At 38.0% G+C, this 12,559-nt stretch overlaps 2 protein-coding genes across 6 annotated transcripts in view; both read left to right on the top strand.

Moving 5' to 3' along the window:
- Nucleotides 1–12,559, top strand: part of ADK (adenosine kinase) — a 499,304-nt gene that overhangs the window by 13,476 nt on the left and 473,269 nt on the right. The window contains exon 1 of one of the 5 annotated variants that reach the window (XM_079135964.1): nucleotides 10,565–10,721. The exons of 3 other annotated variants lie outside the window; for them this stretch is intronic. In XM_079135964.1, the coding sequence (XP_078992090.1) occupies nucleotides 10,711–10,721 (11 nt within the window). In that variant the 5' untranslated portion in view covers nucleotides 10,565–10,710. Of the gene's footprint in view, nucleotides 1–10,564; nucleotides 10,722–12,559 lie in introns of those variants that run through there. One more of the 5 variants, XM_079135962.1, reaches the window with a different exon arrangement.
- On the top strand, nucleotides 4,596–10,619 carry LOC306658737 (uncharacterized protein; the record flags this gene model as incomplete). Its single annotated transcript, XM_079135969.1, has 2 exons — nucleotides 4,596–7,379; nucleotides 10,222–10,619. The coding sequence occupies exons 1-2, from the start codon at nucleotides 7,370–7,372 to the stop codon at nucleotides 10,617–10,619; spliced, it is 408 nt and encodes a 135-aa protein (XP_078992095.1). The 5' UTR covers nucleotides 4,596–7,369.

Here is a 12,559-nt window from a genome sequence, read left to right as displayed (position 1 = left end):
ACTCCTGGGTTCAATCTAGGGGAAAAAAAGGAAGAAAAAAATGAAGTGTTCAGTTAGCCTGTTTCAAGAATAGGATTCGTTAAATTCAACTGATAATACTGAAAAACCTCAATTTCATAGTGCTTCATAAGCATATGAAAAGAGAAAGTGAGTGTGGGGAGGATGTAGATCAACTCTGAGATATGTATATGAGTTTGTGAGAAACTTCTGGTATAGACTGTAATACCTATCTGTTAGCATGGTATAAGGAAAAGAACTTTGGATTAGTAATCAGGACACCTGGGTCTTATTAAGGTTTCTGTCTAGATTTGTGTATTCACCTGTGAAGCAAGTAATATAGACTAAAATGTCTTTCAGACTAGCCCATGAATCAATTTATGTTGTGCAATCAGTATTCTATAAGAGAAGAAAATATCAGTGCATTGGAGTATTTTAAGAGTAATTATTTTATGAAACATTGTTTTAGTTATGTATATGAATGGAATACTGAGCTGTAAAATATATATTTCACAGTTTGGTTTTCTATCCCAAAATTCAGTGGTTTAAAATAATTTATCAGATTTTATGATTTTGTAAAAATCATTTCAGAAATTCAGATTGGCTTGACCTCTTTATTTTTCTTTCATGAGATCACTTGGAAGTATTTAGCTGACAATAGTTCTGGTCAGGAGGGTCCAACTTGTCTTTACTTACTTGCCTGGTGCCGTGGTGAGAATGACTGGAAGGCTTGAGCCCAGCTGGACTTCTCTTCCTCTTGGGTAGTGTACGAGCCTTTCTGTGCAGTTTCTTCTATCAGGTTGTTGGACTTCTTACATGACAGCGGGAGGCCTGAAGAGACCAAGGCAGGAGCTTGTAGTCTCTTAAAGGCTACCGGGAATCTGGTGTAGCATCGCTTCTAACATACTAATAGTATAGATCAGAAGAGTCCCAGGCTGGTCCAGATTTAAGTGGAGAGGACATAGACTCTTGTCTTCAAGAAACTGTGGTTATTTTAAATCTGTCACATTTATGGTAAAATAATTTTGAAAAATACACTGAGCCACATCCCCAGCCCTTTTTTATATTTAGAGAGACAGGGTCTGCTTGATTTGCTCAGAGCCTCACTTTGCTGAGGCTGGGTTTGAACTTGGATCCTCTTGCCTTAGCCTCTTGATTCGCTGGGATTATAGGCATGCTCCCAGCATTATTCTACTTTTAAATATACTCATGGCTGCTAGCAGATGCCAAGGTAAAACTGTTTTTCTCTTAGGGTATTATTCAGATGAAACTGCATATAAAATTCTAGACATTTGCTTTAAGTCTATCAATAGAAAACAGTAGGCACTTTGGAGTAAGAGAGACTGAGAAGAAAAACCTGTTTCTCAAAACTCTTCATCCCTGTCCTTTCCCCAGAACTTGGTCTTGTAAGCTTCTCCCCTGTCGTTTCTATTTATCTGAATAAACTGCAGCACCATTCACCCAATTTCTCAGTTCTCAAATCTAGAAGTCACTTTCGGTTCCTTTCTTCCCTTGATACCTTATATTTATTCCACCAGCAAGTCCTGTCAGTCTACCTCCAAAATGTCCCCTGAAACCATCTACAGCTCTCCACGGCCATCACTATCTTTGTGGTTCACACATCATTATCTGTTACATGAATTGCTCTAATAGGCTTCTAATTTCATGCCTCTCCATTCCATTTTCCATACTATAGCCAGGGTGATCTTTTACACATAATGAGATCATGTGGTTCCTCTGTTTAAAACTTGATTACAGTGGCTTCCTGCCATGCTCATAACAAAATCAAAACTTCCTAGGTTTATGAAGTCTAATCCCATCTGCTGCTTGCACTGGCCATATACAGCTCTTCCTCTCTCACTTGCTTTTTTTGCACTGGCAGTCTAGTTCTCTTTTGGGCTCTTCTGGATTGCCCTTCCCCTACTTGGCTCTGTCATTCACTTCTCTCCTTATAGAGAACCTCACTGCCTAATGTAAAAGAGATTTTTCTCTACATTGATCTGCTGGTTTTAATTCTCTGCAAAGCACTTTGGATCTCTTGATGTTCTTGTTTGTTACTTGATTATTCATCTGTATCTCCTTAGAATGTCATTTCTATAATGGCAGAACGTGGATTTTTATTTGTTTAGTTTTCCTACTGGAGATTGAACTCAGTGCTTAATCATTGAGCCATATCCCTAGCCCTTTTTATTTTTTATTTTGAGACGGGTTCCCTAGGTTGCTTAGGGCCTTGCTAAAGTTGCTGAGGCTGGCTTTGAACTTGTGATCCTCTTGCCTCAGCCTCCTCAACTGTGGGGATTATAGGTGTGTGCCAGTACACCTGGCCAGATCGTGTTCTTGGTCTTTGCTGAATCTCAGTTTTGAGTGTATGGAGTAATGCTAAATGAACATTTGATCAGTCAGTGACTGAATGAATGATTCCTGAATGAATGATTCCTGTTTGTGAAGTATAATAGATTAAATAGATCTATGGTGTTAAAATAAAATAAGGAAAATCTTTAATATAAGAAATATATTACATAAGGTTACCAACAATCCTTTGGGAAGGATTGTCTTTAATTCTGTGAAATCCTTTCTATATTTTTATATTAAAATGCCCTTTTCGTTATGAAATGAGAGTGATATTCAGTTGTATAGTTTAAAAATATGTTCTTTGCAGCAGGAATAATTAGAAAGCATTGATGTCCAGTACTTTTAGATTGGAGGCTTTCTTTGAGTTTCAGAAATTTATATAGTTCACCGAAAATAAAGAAGCACTTGTGTGGGTGTGCCTGTGAAGGGAGTTTTGCTAAAAACTCTTACTAAATAAAGTTCAGTCAATCAAATGTTATTGTAGTCTTCAAATTCTTCTGGGAAGTAAATTGCCAGGTTACATTTAAAGATTGTATTCTATTCAAATATGTGATGTTAAAATGAAATATGACAGAATATACAGGTAATAAAAGAAAATAATAAACTTTTATGACGTCTTTTGGGGAACAGAACTAATATATTTGGCAATGTTTCATTAGCAGTATTTCTTTGAATAAGCGTGTCCATACTGAAACTAACTAAAATTGAGCAGTTCTTAAAAGAGCAATTTGTAATGAGACACAAATGGACAATTTTTCCTTCACTCTCTAATAAGAACTGACATGGTCTTGAGATGTCACCTATAACACACTCCTTTGTGTTAAAGATAAGGAAACCTATTGTCAAAGAGGTAATGATTTGTCGAAAGTCATATAGTTATTGATAGGTGCAAGATCAGAATTCCCACCTTTGGGCTGGGGTTGTAGCTCATTTGCAGAGTACTTGCCTAGCATGTAGGAGGCACTGGGTTCAATCCTTAGCACTGCATAAGAATACATAAATAAATAACAGTAGTTAAAAAATGTAAAAAAACAAAAATCCCATTTTCACATTCACAGGCTTCTGAACTTTATACTGTGGCACACTACTAATTTCAGGGAGACAAGTTTTAAGAAGTGTCTCTTTTTGAAGTATGATATAGATTGCTTCAAAAATATTATTTTTATCAATTATTAAATGAGGGTATGTATTTTTAAGTCACATGTTAGGGAAACATTCTACGTTCATGTGATGACAGCTGGGTTCTTAAGCACAGTTCTAAACTGGTATTTACAGTTTTAACTTTTGTGCAGTTGCAATTTAAAATTAACCAAGAAAATCAAAGAAACATTTTATTTTTGTTATTTCTGCCTTAAAGAATCTTTACACATGAAGAGAGGAGGCATTTGTAAAGTAAACCAAATTCTTGTAAAGATAAGGGTAGTTTTGATGGTTGTTATTTTAAAAATACAAGGTTTTAGGTTTGGGGATGTAGCTCCACTGGTAGAGCCCTTGCCTAGCATGTGTAAAACCCTGGTTCAATTCCCAGTATTGCAAAAACAAAAAACAAAACAAAACAAAAAAAAAAAAAACCCCAAGTTTTTAAAAAGGGTAGGAATGCTTGCATTTTAAAGTCATTTATAAAGCACAAAATTTTGCGGGATGTCATGGTTGTGCATACCTGCAATCCCAGTGAATTAGGAGGCTGAGGCAGGAGGTTCACAAGTTTGAGACCTGTCTCAGCAATTTAGTAGAGCCTGTCTCAAAATAAAAAAATAAAAAGAGTTGGGAATGTGGCTCAGTAGTTAAGCATACCTGAGTTCAATTCCTGGTACAAACAAACAAATGAAACCCCACAAAATTTAATATTACAAATTTTTTTTTCTTGTTAGAAAAGTGCAAATATTTTATTTTTTAAATTTATTTTTATTGTAAACAAATGGGATATATCTTGTTTCTCTGTACATGAAGTATAGGTATACCATTTGTGTAATCATACATTTACATAGGGTAATGGTGTTTGATTCATTCTGTTATTTTTTCCTCCCCCCACCCCCACCCCTTTTCCCTATATACAGTCCTTTCTTCCTCCATTCTTGCCTCCCTCCCACCCCCCATTATGTATCATCATCTGCTTATCAGCAAGATCATTCGTCCTTTGATTTTTTTGAGATTGGCTTATGACTGTAAAATTAATGTATAATAGAAAATTTATAAGGTAGATCCCATGTAAATAAAGTAAATAGTTCACATAATCCTACTTCCTGAGATAATCAATAACAGCATGTAGGTGTATTTATTTTCATATATGCATATATGGCATGTATTTTATTTTAAATATGGTCAAGATCACATTCTGCATTCTTTTAGTTTTGCTTGCTTTGAATTTTTTCATTTAACATTATATTATGAGCATTTTCCTATGTTCTGAAAAAACAAAATCTGTGGAAACATTTTATAATAGCTCTATAGCATTTCCCTGTAATTTAACTAATATAGGATATAATAAAAATTTGGTATTGTTAATGCTGAAATAAGTAACTGGATGTACAAATCTTTTTTCATATTAGTATTTTTAAAAAATTGTTGTTTTGCAGTAGTGGGTATTGAACTCAGGGCCTTGCACATGTTAAGTGCTCTACCTCTGAGCTGCAACCTAGTTCTTTTCTTCAGCTCCTACAACCTAGTTCTTTTAAAAAAATTTTTATATTGAGATGGGTCTTACTAAGTTGCTCAGGTTGTCCTCAAATTCCCTCAGCTTCCTGAATAACTGGGATTACATTCTTGCATCACCACACTCTGCATGTTATTTTTTTTTTAACCATAGTTGCCTGAAAAATGTGGTTTTCCTATACACATTGCCAAAAAGCTTTCTAGAAATGTACTAATTTATATTCCCACCAATAATGTATGAGAGTTCTTTATTGTACCCTTACAACAAACTGGTTGTGTTTGAAAAGAACATTTCTATTATTTGGGAGCCTAAAGTGTCTGTTGAAAAGGTTAGTAGGTAGGTCCACATCTTTGTCTTGGTATATAGAGGCACTTAGCTATTTGGGCTTAGCTATTGGTTTGCTTTTAAGTAGCATACTAACCCAAGATTAGATATAATGGATAGAATATTTGCTTATTAATCTTACCCAGAGCAAACTATTTGACCCATTTTTTTTTTTTATTCTATTATTCAAATTGAGAAGGTTAATGAAGTTAAAGATTTCATTTGACTACTTTTCCTTAAAGGGGAATAAGCTAGGCCTTTATGAGAATATGGTTGAAATAAATTGCTTAGAAAATTGATCAAAAGTAGTAGCTAATGTGTGTGTGTGTGTACTGAGAAAGGTGTAATACAGAAAGCTTAGAAAAAGAGAAAGGTGGAATACAGAAAACTTGGAAAAAGCATGAATTACTGAGAAGTCACAGTGAATCCAAAGAACTGCCTTTATGGGCTGGGAATATAGCTCAGCTGGTAGAATGCTTGCCTCGCGAGCACAAAGCCCTGGGTTCAATCCCTAGTACCACAAAAAGAAAAAAAAAAAAAAAAAAAAAAAAAAAAAAAACTGCCTTTACCTGGAAAAATGTGCCTTTACTTTGGTACCTGTATCATTGACTCTGAAAGAACAATCACACATGAGTCCTATTTGTTGAAATAATATTTTTGTGTTTATATTTGCTGAAAATACTTGTACCTAAATACGTTTCTAAGAGAATAAGCTTTTTGAAAGTTGTGATAATAAGTTAAAAAATTATTGATTTAAGTTAGATGCAAAGGTCACTTATGAAAAATGAATTTGTAAAAAAAATCTTTGGTATGACTTCAGTTTGATTAAATATTTGAATATTGCAGACCCATATGCTAGAATTTAGTATATTTGTTAAAAGAATAACTAAAGTTTTGTCCAGCTGTTTGGTAGCAAAATTAGGGTTTTAAATATTTTTTGATTTAGTTTTTTGCAATGCTGGCTCAAACCCAGGGCATGAGATGCTAGGCAAGTGCTCTACCACTGAGCTACATCCCCAGCCAAATTTTTTAAAATCTTAATGTTGAAAATAAAAAATATGAATTACCATAATATGTTAAGCATGAACAAAAGCACATTTGATTTTACAGATGACCAAGTTCATAGTGGCTTTAGTATCATGCTTCCCAGAGATGTAATTTTAACTAGCGTGGTAACAAAATAATTATTTTATTTTCTATGGATTCCATTAGACAGACAGTTTATTCAGTTAATTAAGTTCGGATTTTCATTGTGGCCTGAAAAGTATATAGTGGTTAAACCTAAGGTCAGACAGGTTAAGAACTAGATCAAGGTCACACAGAGCTGATAGGTAGTGAAGCAGGAGTTCCAAATAGGTTTGTCTTGGTACCTTTATAACTTTTTTACTCATTCTGGTCCACAGAGCAGAAGCAATTGGCCAGACCATGGAACATAAAGAAATGCAAAATGCTGGATGTGATGGTGCAGGAGTCGGGCTGCCACATACCTGTAATCCCAGTAACTTGTGTGCAGGAAGATCATAGTTCAAATCCAGCCTCAGCAACCTTAGCAAAACCCTCAGTAATTTAGAGGGACCCTTTCTCAAAATAAATAAAAAAGGACTGTGGATGTGGCTTAGGATGTGGCTTAGTGGTAAAGTACCCCTGGCTTAAGTCCCCAGTACAAATAAACAAAAACAAAAACAACTAAACAAAAAAATAAGCAAAAGATTAGTCACCGAGGCCTGAGTCAAATCCTGCATTTTAACAAGATCCCTCAAATGATTTGTGTACCTATTGAAGTTTGAGAAGCACTGCTTTACATTATACTGTGCCCCATGTTAAAATTTAACTTGAGATTTTGAACTCCTAAGGATTATTCCTGGTTTGATTTTAGTCCATGTAGATTATCTATTAACGTTTTCTGCAGAAGGAGGAGGGAAACTCTTGAATTAGTGTCTCCACCACTTAAAATTGCTATACACCTGCATCTTTACTTTGGATTTAGTTTAATCCAGTGGAACAATTGACTAATTCTACTTCTGTACATTTGGTCAAAGTCCCATGACTACAAGTAAGTGTTTTAATGGTCTTTACTTGTGGACTGAATACATCAGATTTATAGTCCATCATTCTAGATAAACATTTCCCAAATTAAAGAGAATAAGTCTAAGCCTAAAAACAGTGCTATCTAAAGTACCCTGCAATCTTTTGAAATATTTGATGTTTTTATATGGTTAGCAAGAAAAAGCAGATTTGTATAAACCGTCTATTTTACTAATTTCATTTTGTGAACATAATTATTCTGTCACAGGAACAATGGGATAGGTAAAAAAAAAATGCTAACTTAAGACTGTAGAACAGCACTATATGGAAAAATATAAGATATAATTCTAAAATTTCTAATAGTCACATTAAAAAAGAAACAGTTTAACCTTAATAATATATTTTTCTAATCCAGAATAATCAAAATATTATTACAATATATAATCAATAGAAAACTTAGAGATATTTTATATTCTTTTTTTGGTTCTAAGACTTGAAAAATCTGGTATGTGTTTACACTTACATTCTTCTAGTTTGGACACTAAATTTCCAATAGTTAAAAAGCAAAATGTAGCTGGGTGAGGTAGTGCATGCCTTCCCAGTCACTAACTCCAGAGGCTGGGGCAGGAAAATTATAAGTTTGAGACCAGCCTGGGCAAGTTAGCAAGATCCTGTCTCAAAATAAAAAAAATAAAAAGGGCTGAGGATGAGGTTCAGTGGCAGAGCACTCTTAGTTTTAATCCCTAGTAGTGAAAAAAAAAAAAAAAAGTCCAGTCAAAACAATATAATTGAGCGGGGGTTGTGGCTCAGTGGTAGAGTGCTTGCCTAGCATGTGTGAGGCTGGGTTCCATTCTCAGCACTACATTAAAAAAAAAAAAAAAAGATATCGTGTTCATCTACAGCTAAAAATATTTTAAAAAGCGATAAAATTGTATTTAATGGAATGTAGGGTAGGAAAACGTGTTGATCCTTTTCTTGCACAACAGTTAAGAGAAAAGCATAACAACGTTTTTTTGTTTTTGTTTTTTTTTTTTTTTTTTTTTTTTTTTTTTTTTGCAGTGCTGGGGATTGAACCCAGGGCCTTGTGCTATGGAGGCAAGCACTCTAACAACTGAGCTATATCCCCAGCCCTCATTTTTTGTTTTTGATCATAGTTTTAGGTGACATGGGAACTTTAAGAATGAAGGCCCAAAGACCTGGGGTGAACTATCCATTTTAATGCTTATGTTTAATTACTGGGTAGAAATACAAGTGGACAAAAAGGATATGATCTAATGCTAATAGACAGAGTGGGAAAACCCTGCAAGTTCTGTCTCTTCAGATTTTTTTGTCCTCTCTGGGTAGCATTCCTTCCTCCTGGGAATGGGGCAGGATCCTTTCATAAGTGGTGGTCTTTAGATCTACTATCAGATCTACTCTCTTGTGGCCAGCTTCAAGAAAGAAAGGCAGGGGAAGATTTTTTTTAAGCTTTATAGCTTGTTTTGGGGAAAGTGATTCTATGACCTGCCTAAGAACTTGTAGTTTCTGCGGCCAGCCTTAAGTGGCGTTGGGGAGGTGGGTGAAGACTGAGAGAATAGGAGATGATCAGAGGGAAACTTTGCTTCTGAGGCCTTTACATTTGGGTGTTGTTTTATGAACCCAACAGAAAAAGCACATAGCTTCAGTTTTTTTTTTTTTAATTTTTTATTTTTTTAGTCGTGTATGGACACAATACCTTTATTTTTTTTACTTAGTTTTTTTATGTGGTGCTGGGGATGGAACCCATTGCCTCAAGCTTGCTAGGCAAGCGCTCCACCTCTGAGCCACAATCCCAGCCCACAGCTCTAGTTTTAACATTAAATAGGTTGTAATTCAGTTTTTCAGTTCCATCAGCAACAATTTTTTGGGGGGTGGGCAGGAGTACTCTGGATTGAATCCAGAGGCGCTTTAACTGACCACATACTCAGCCCTTCTTACTTTTTATTTTGAGACAGAGTCTTGCTAAGTTGCTTAGGGCCTACCTAAGTTGATGAGGCCGGCCTCAAACTTGTGATCCTCCTGCCTTAGCCTCACAAATTGGTGGGATTACAGGCGTGCCATCACCGCAGCTGGCCCCATCAGCAACATTTTACCATATCATGGTGTTTGGTTTATTTTTGAGGCATTTCTGAGATATGAAATAAATCATTATTTTCTATGATCAATTAATGAATGCTACTTGATGTTGTAGACTGCTAATAATATAAATATATAGAGAACAAAGAAGAAATAAAGAAAAGCTATTTGGGGCATAAAGCATTTACTAATTTTTCCCTCTCCCAATATCCCTGAAGTTAGAATTAATTTTCCAATTTTTAAAAACATTTTTATTAATGGTTCACAATTTCTTCATCCTTTAGCTGCATTGAATTGTAAGGTTACAGTCAGGAGTTAGGGTCCCTGTGATCTGATCTTTTCCCCATGACCACAGATACTTGTTTTTATAACCTGCATACTTTTGAGGAAAGTGAGGTAATCTGACAAGCGTGGCAAACCGGGTACAGTGGTGCTACTTTGGCCAGAGGGTGTAAAACTTTACATGCGTACCTGGATCACCTGGGAACACGCTGAAAATACCCGGTGTTCGGGTCTCATGCATCTAGATACTCATTCAGTTTAGAATTAACCCTGGATACTTCAATATTAACTAAGCTGCTCTAAGTGTTTCTTAACTTCGAGAACATACCGGACCATCAGACCAGCAATTGACCGCTAAACCCTGTAAATTGGAATTCAGTACGTCCTGCTGCTATTGCTACGCATTCGATTTTCCGCAGGGCTGTTTCCCAGGCGGATTTTGCAGGCTGTTAAGCCCCATCCGCAATTTGCCCTGACCGCGTCCCTTTCCCCAGTGCAGTTAAAGAGACCTGAGCTTGCCGAGGTAGACCGTGGCCATGTGACTGCGAAAACAGTTGCCAGCGGCGCGGCCATTTTTGAGGCGGGCACCCAACCTCGTGCCCTGTGGGCCGGGAGGGGGCGGCCGACGCTGTTACCAGGACTCAAGATGGCCACCACGCCCGCTAGCCAGCCCGCTGGCCAGCCAGCGAGCCCGCGCGCCAGCGAGCCGGCACGAGCCGCTTGGGCTGCCCGCGGTGGCCCGCGGCGCCCGGGGACGAACTCCAGCCGTCGGCCGGGGGCGGAGCATCCGCCCTCCCTCCCGTCGCCGCCTATCAGCGCGCGGGGCCAGCTCGCCTGGGGCCGCCCGCGCGCGGGGTGTGTGAGGACGCGCTCTGGGTCGCGGAGTGCCTGAGCAGAGGAGCAGTTGCTGTGGTACCTGCTACTGCCCCAGTGGACACAGCATCGGAGCGAGCGCGGTGGCGTGGGGGCAGGAAGGCGAAGTCATGTCTGTCAGGTAATGAGCGGGCGCCTGCTTAAACTGCGTCCTGGCTGGGCGTTAGCTTCCCGACCTCCCGAGAACTGTCGCCCCTTCTCCTGGGTGGTCTGGAGCTTCCTTTGCGCCCACCCCCTTCTTGTTGGAGCTTTTCTCCGCACTTTTCATTCGGGCATTTCAGCTTTCCTCAGAAGTTTTTGGGTCTCTGGTACACACACGGGTGGTGTCCTGTAAGTCGCCGCTTGGTTGAGGTGACCCTCGCTCAGATTCCAGGGTTTGAAGCCTGCTTATATGTGTACTGGATTTCTCATGACAAATGTAGTTTGCCCCTCCTCCCCCGTAACCCAGGGCCCGAGGGAACGTGGCATGCCCAATGTGTGTCCATGCCTCCGTGTCATGCCTTCTGACAGAACTTAATGGTTGGCCATGCGCATACCCTTAGAGTTGACCCTCTGCAGGTTGGTTGCCTCCAAGTTGCGAAATTGGGTGCCCCTAAAATGTTTGCCTGTGTCTGGAATTAGTACCGGATGATTCTCGAAGGTACCATCTGTTTACCTACTTTTATCTGAGAGTCACAAGTGAAATGAGTTTTGTGAGATAATAGGCATATAACGAAAGCAATAAAACTGGAGACTCTCCTTCAATCGTGCTTCTAAATTTTTGAGGATTGTTTTATGGCTAATGATATTACAACGGGCTTGTCCATTGTCTGCATGTAGCCTTGACTGAATGTTTGACTTTTGCAAATTCAACTATTCACAAAAAGAGAAATTGCTTTTAACATTGATCCAATGTTTGATCTGCCTCTTAAAGTAGACCTTGGTCTTTCGTTGCCCCCACAAAAGGGAGACCCAGCATAAAAATGAAGAGAAATAGGTTAATTAGGGCTTCCAGGGGCATAAATTGTGGTGATTCAACAACTTCTCAGTGGCAATTTTGACTACACGGATAAGAGATGGCTTAGAACCTAATCCCTAGGTAAGATAAAGCAAGAGCTAATGGTGTTGAACTTAGGCACTTTTTCTTAAATTGCATAATTCTGTACCAACATAGAGAAGGGATGCTTGTTTTTTTATGCAGAAGGGGAAACTCAGGTGCTGAAATTTGGAGACCGGTATGGAAAGGTTTCACAGTAAGTTACATTGGGGTATGTAAATCTAGCTTTTAAATCTACCAGTGTTTTAGGATGAATTAGGACAATCCTGTTACACTGAGTTAAAACCTCTTCTCCCTGCTTCTTGTATTTCCATCATCACAGACTGCTACTCATTAGGTGTGCTGGTCAAATGCTTTCTCTATTAAGAGTCAGTTCTTATCGTAGATTCAATTTTTTTTCCTCCTTGGTACTGGGAATTAAACCCAGGGGCTCTCTACTACTGAGCTACATCCCCAGTATTTTTTATTTTGAGACAGAATCTCACTAAGTTGCCCAGGCTGACCTAAAACCAGCAGTTTTCCTATCTCAGCTTCCTTAGTAGCTGAGATTATATGTGTGTACCAATATGTCTGGCTAGCAGTATGTATCTTTTAGGTAGGGGTTGAATAGTGGTTCTTTTCAAGACTGACTTAAAAGTTGACATACTCAGTTGGACATATTTTGACAAGATAGATAATAAAGTTTGTTTATTCTTGCCTTTTCAGATGTTAATTTGCATTTTACGAAGTCTTGAGCTATAGTGACATGCCTTGAAAAAAGCTTTTCAGCATTTACCTAACCCATCTACTACATTTTTCACCAAGGAATTGAGACCAAGAGAAGTTGAGTCCTGTGTGCAAAATTAGTGGCAAGGTTAAGAATTAAACCCAGATCTCCGTAATCTAGTGCTCTGCATGATACCTTTATAGAAACAATATACTAC

The sequence above is a fragment of the Sciurus vulgaris genome (genome assembly GCF_902686455.1).
Source record: "Sciurus vulgaris genome assembly, chromosome: 4".
In the NCBI taxonomy this organism is placed as follows: Eukaryota; Metazoa; Chordata; class Mammalia; order Rodentia; family Sciuridae; genus Sciurus; species Sciurus vulgaris.
Note: the sequence above shows the minus strand (reverse complement) of the source record. Positions and strands in the feature narration are given on the sequence as shown.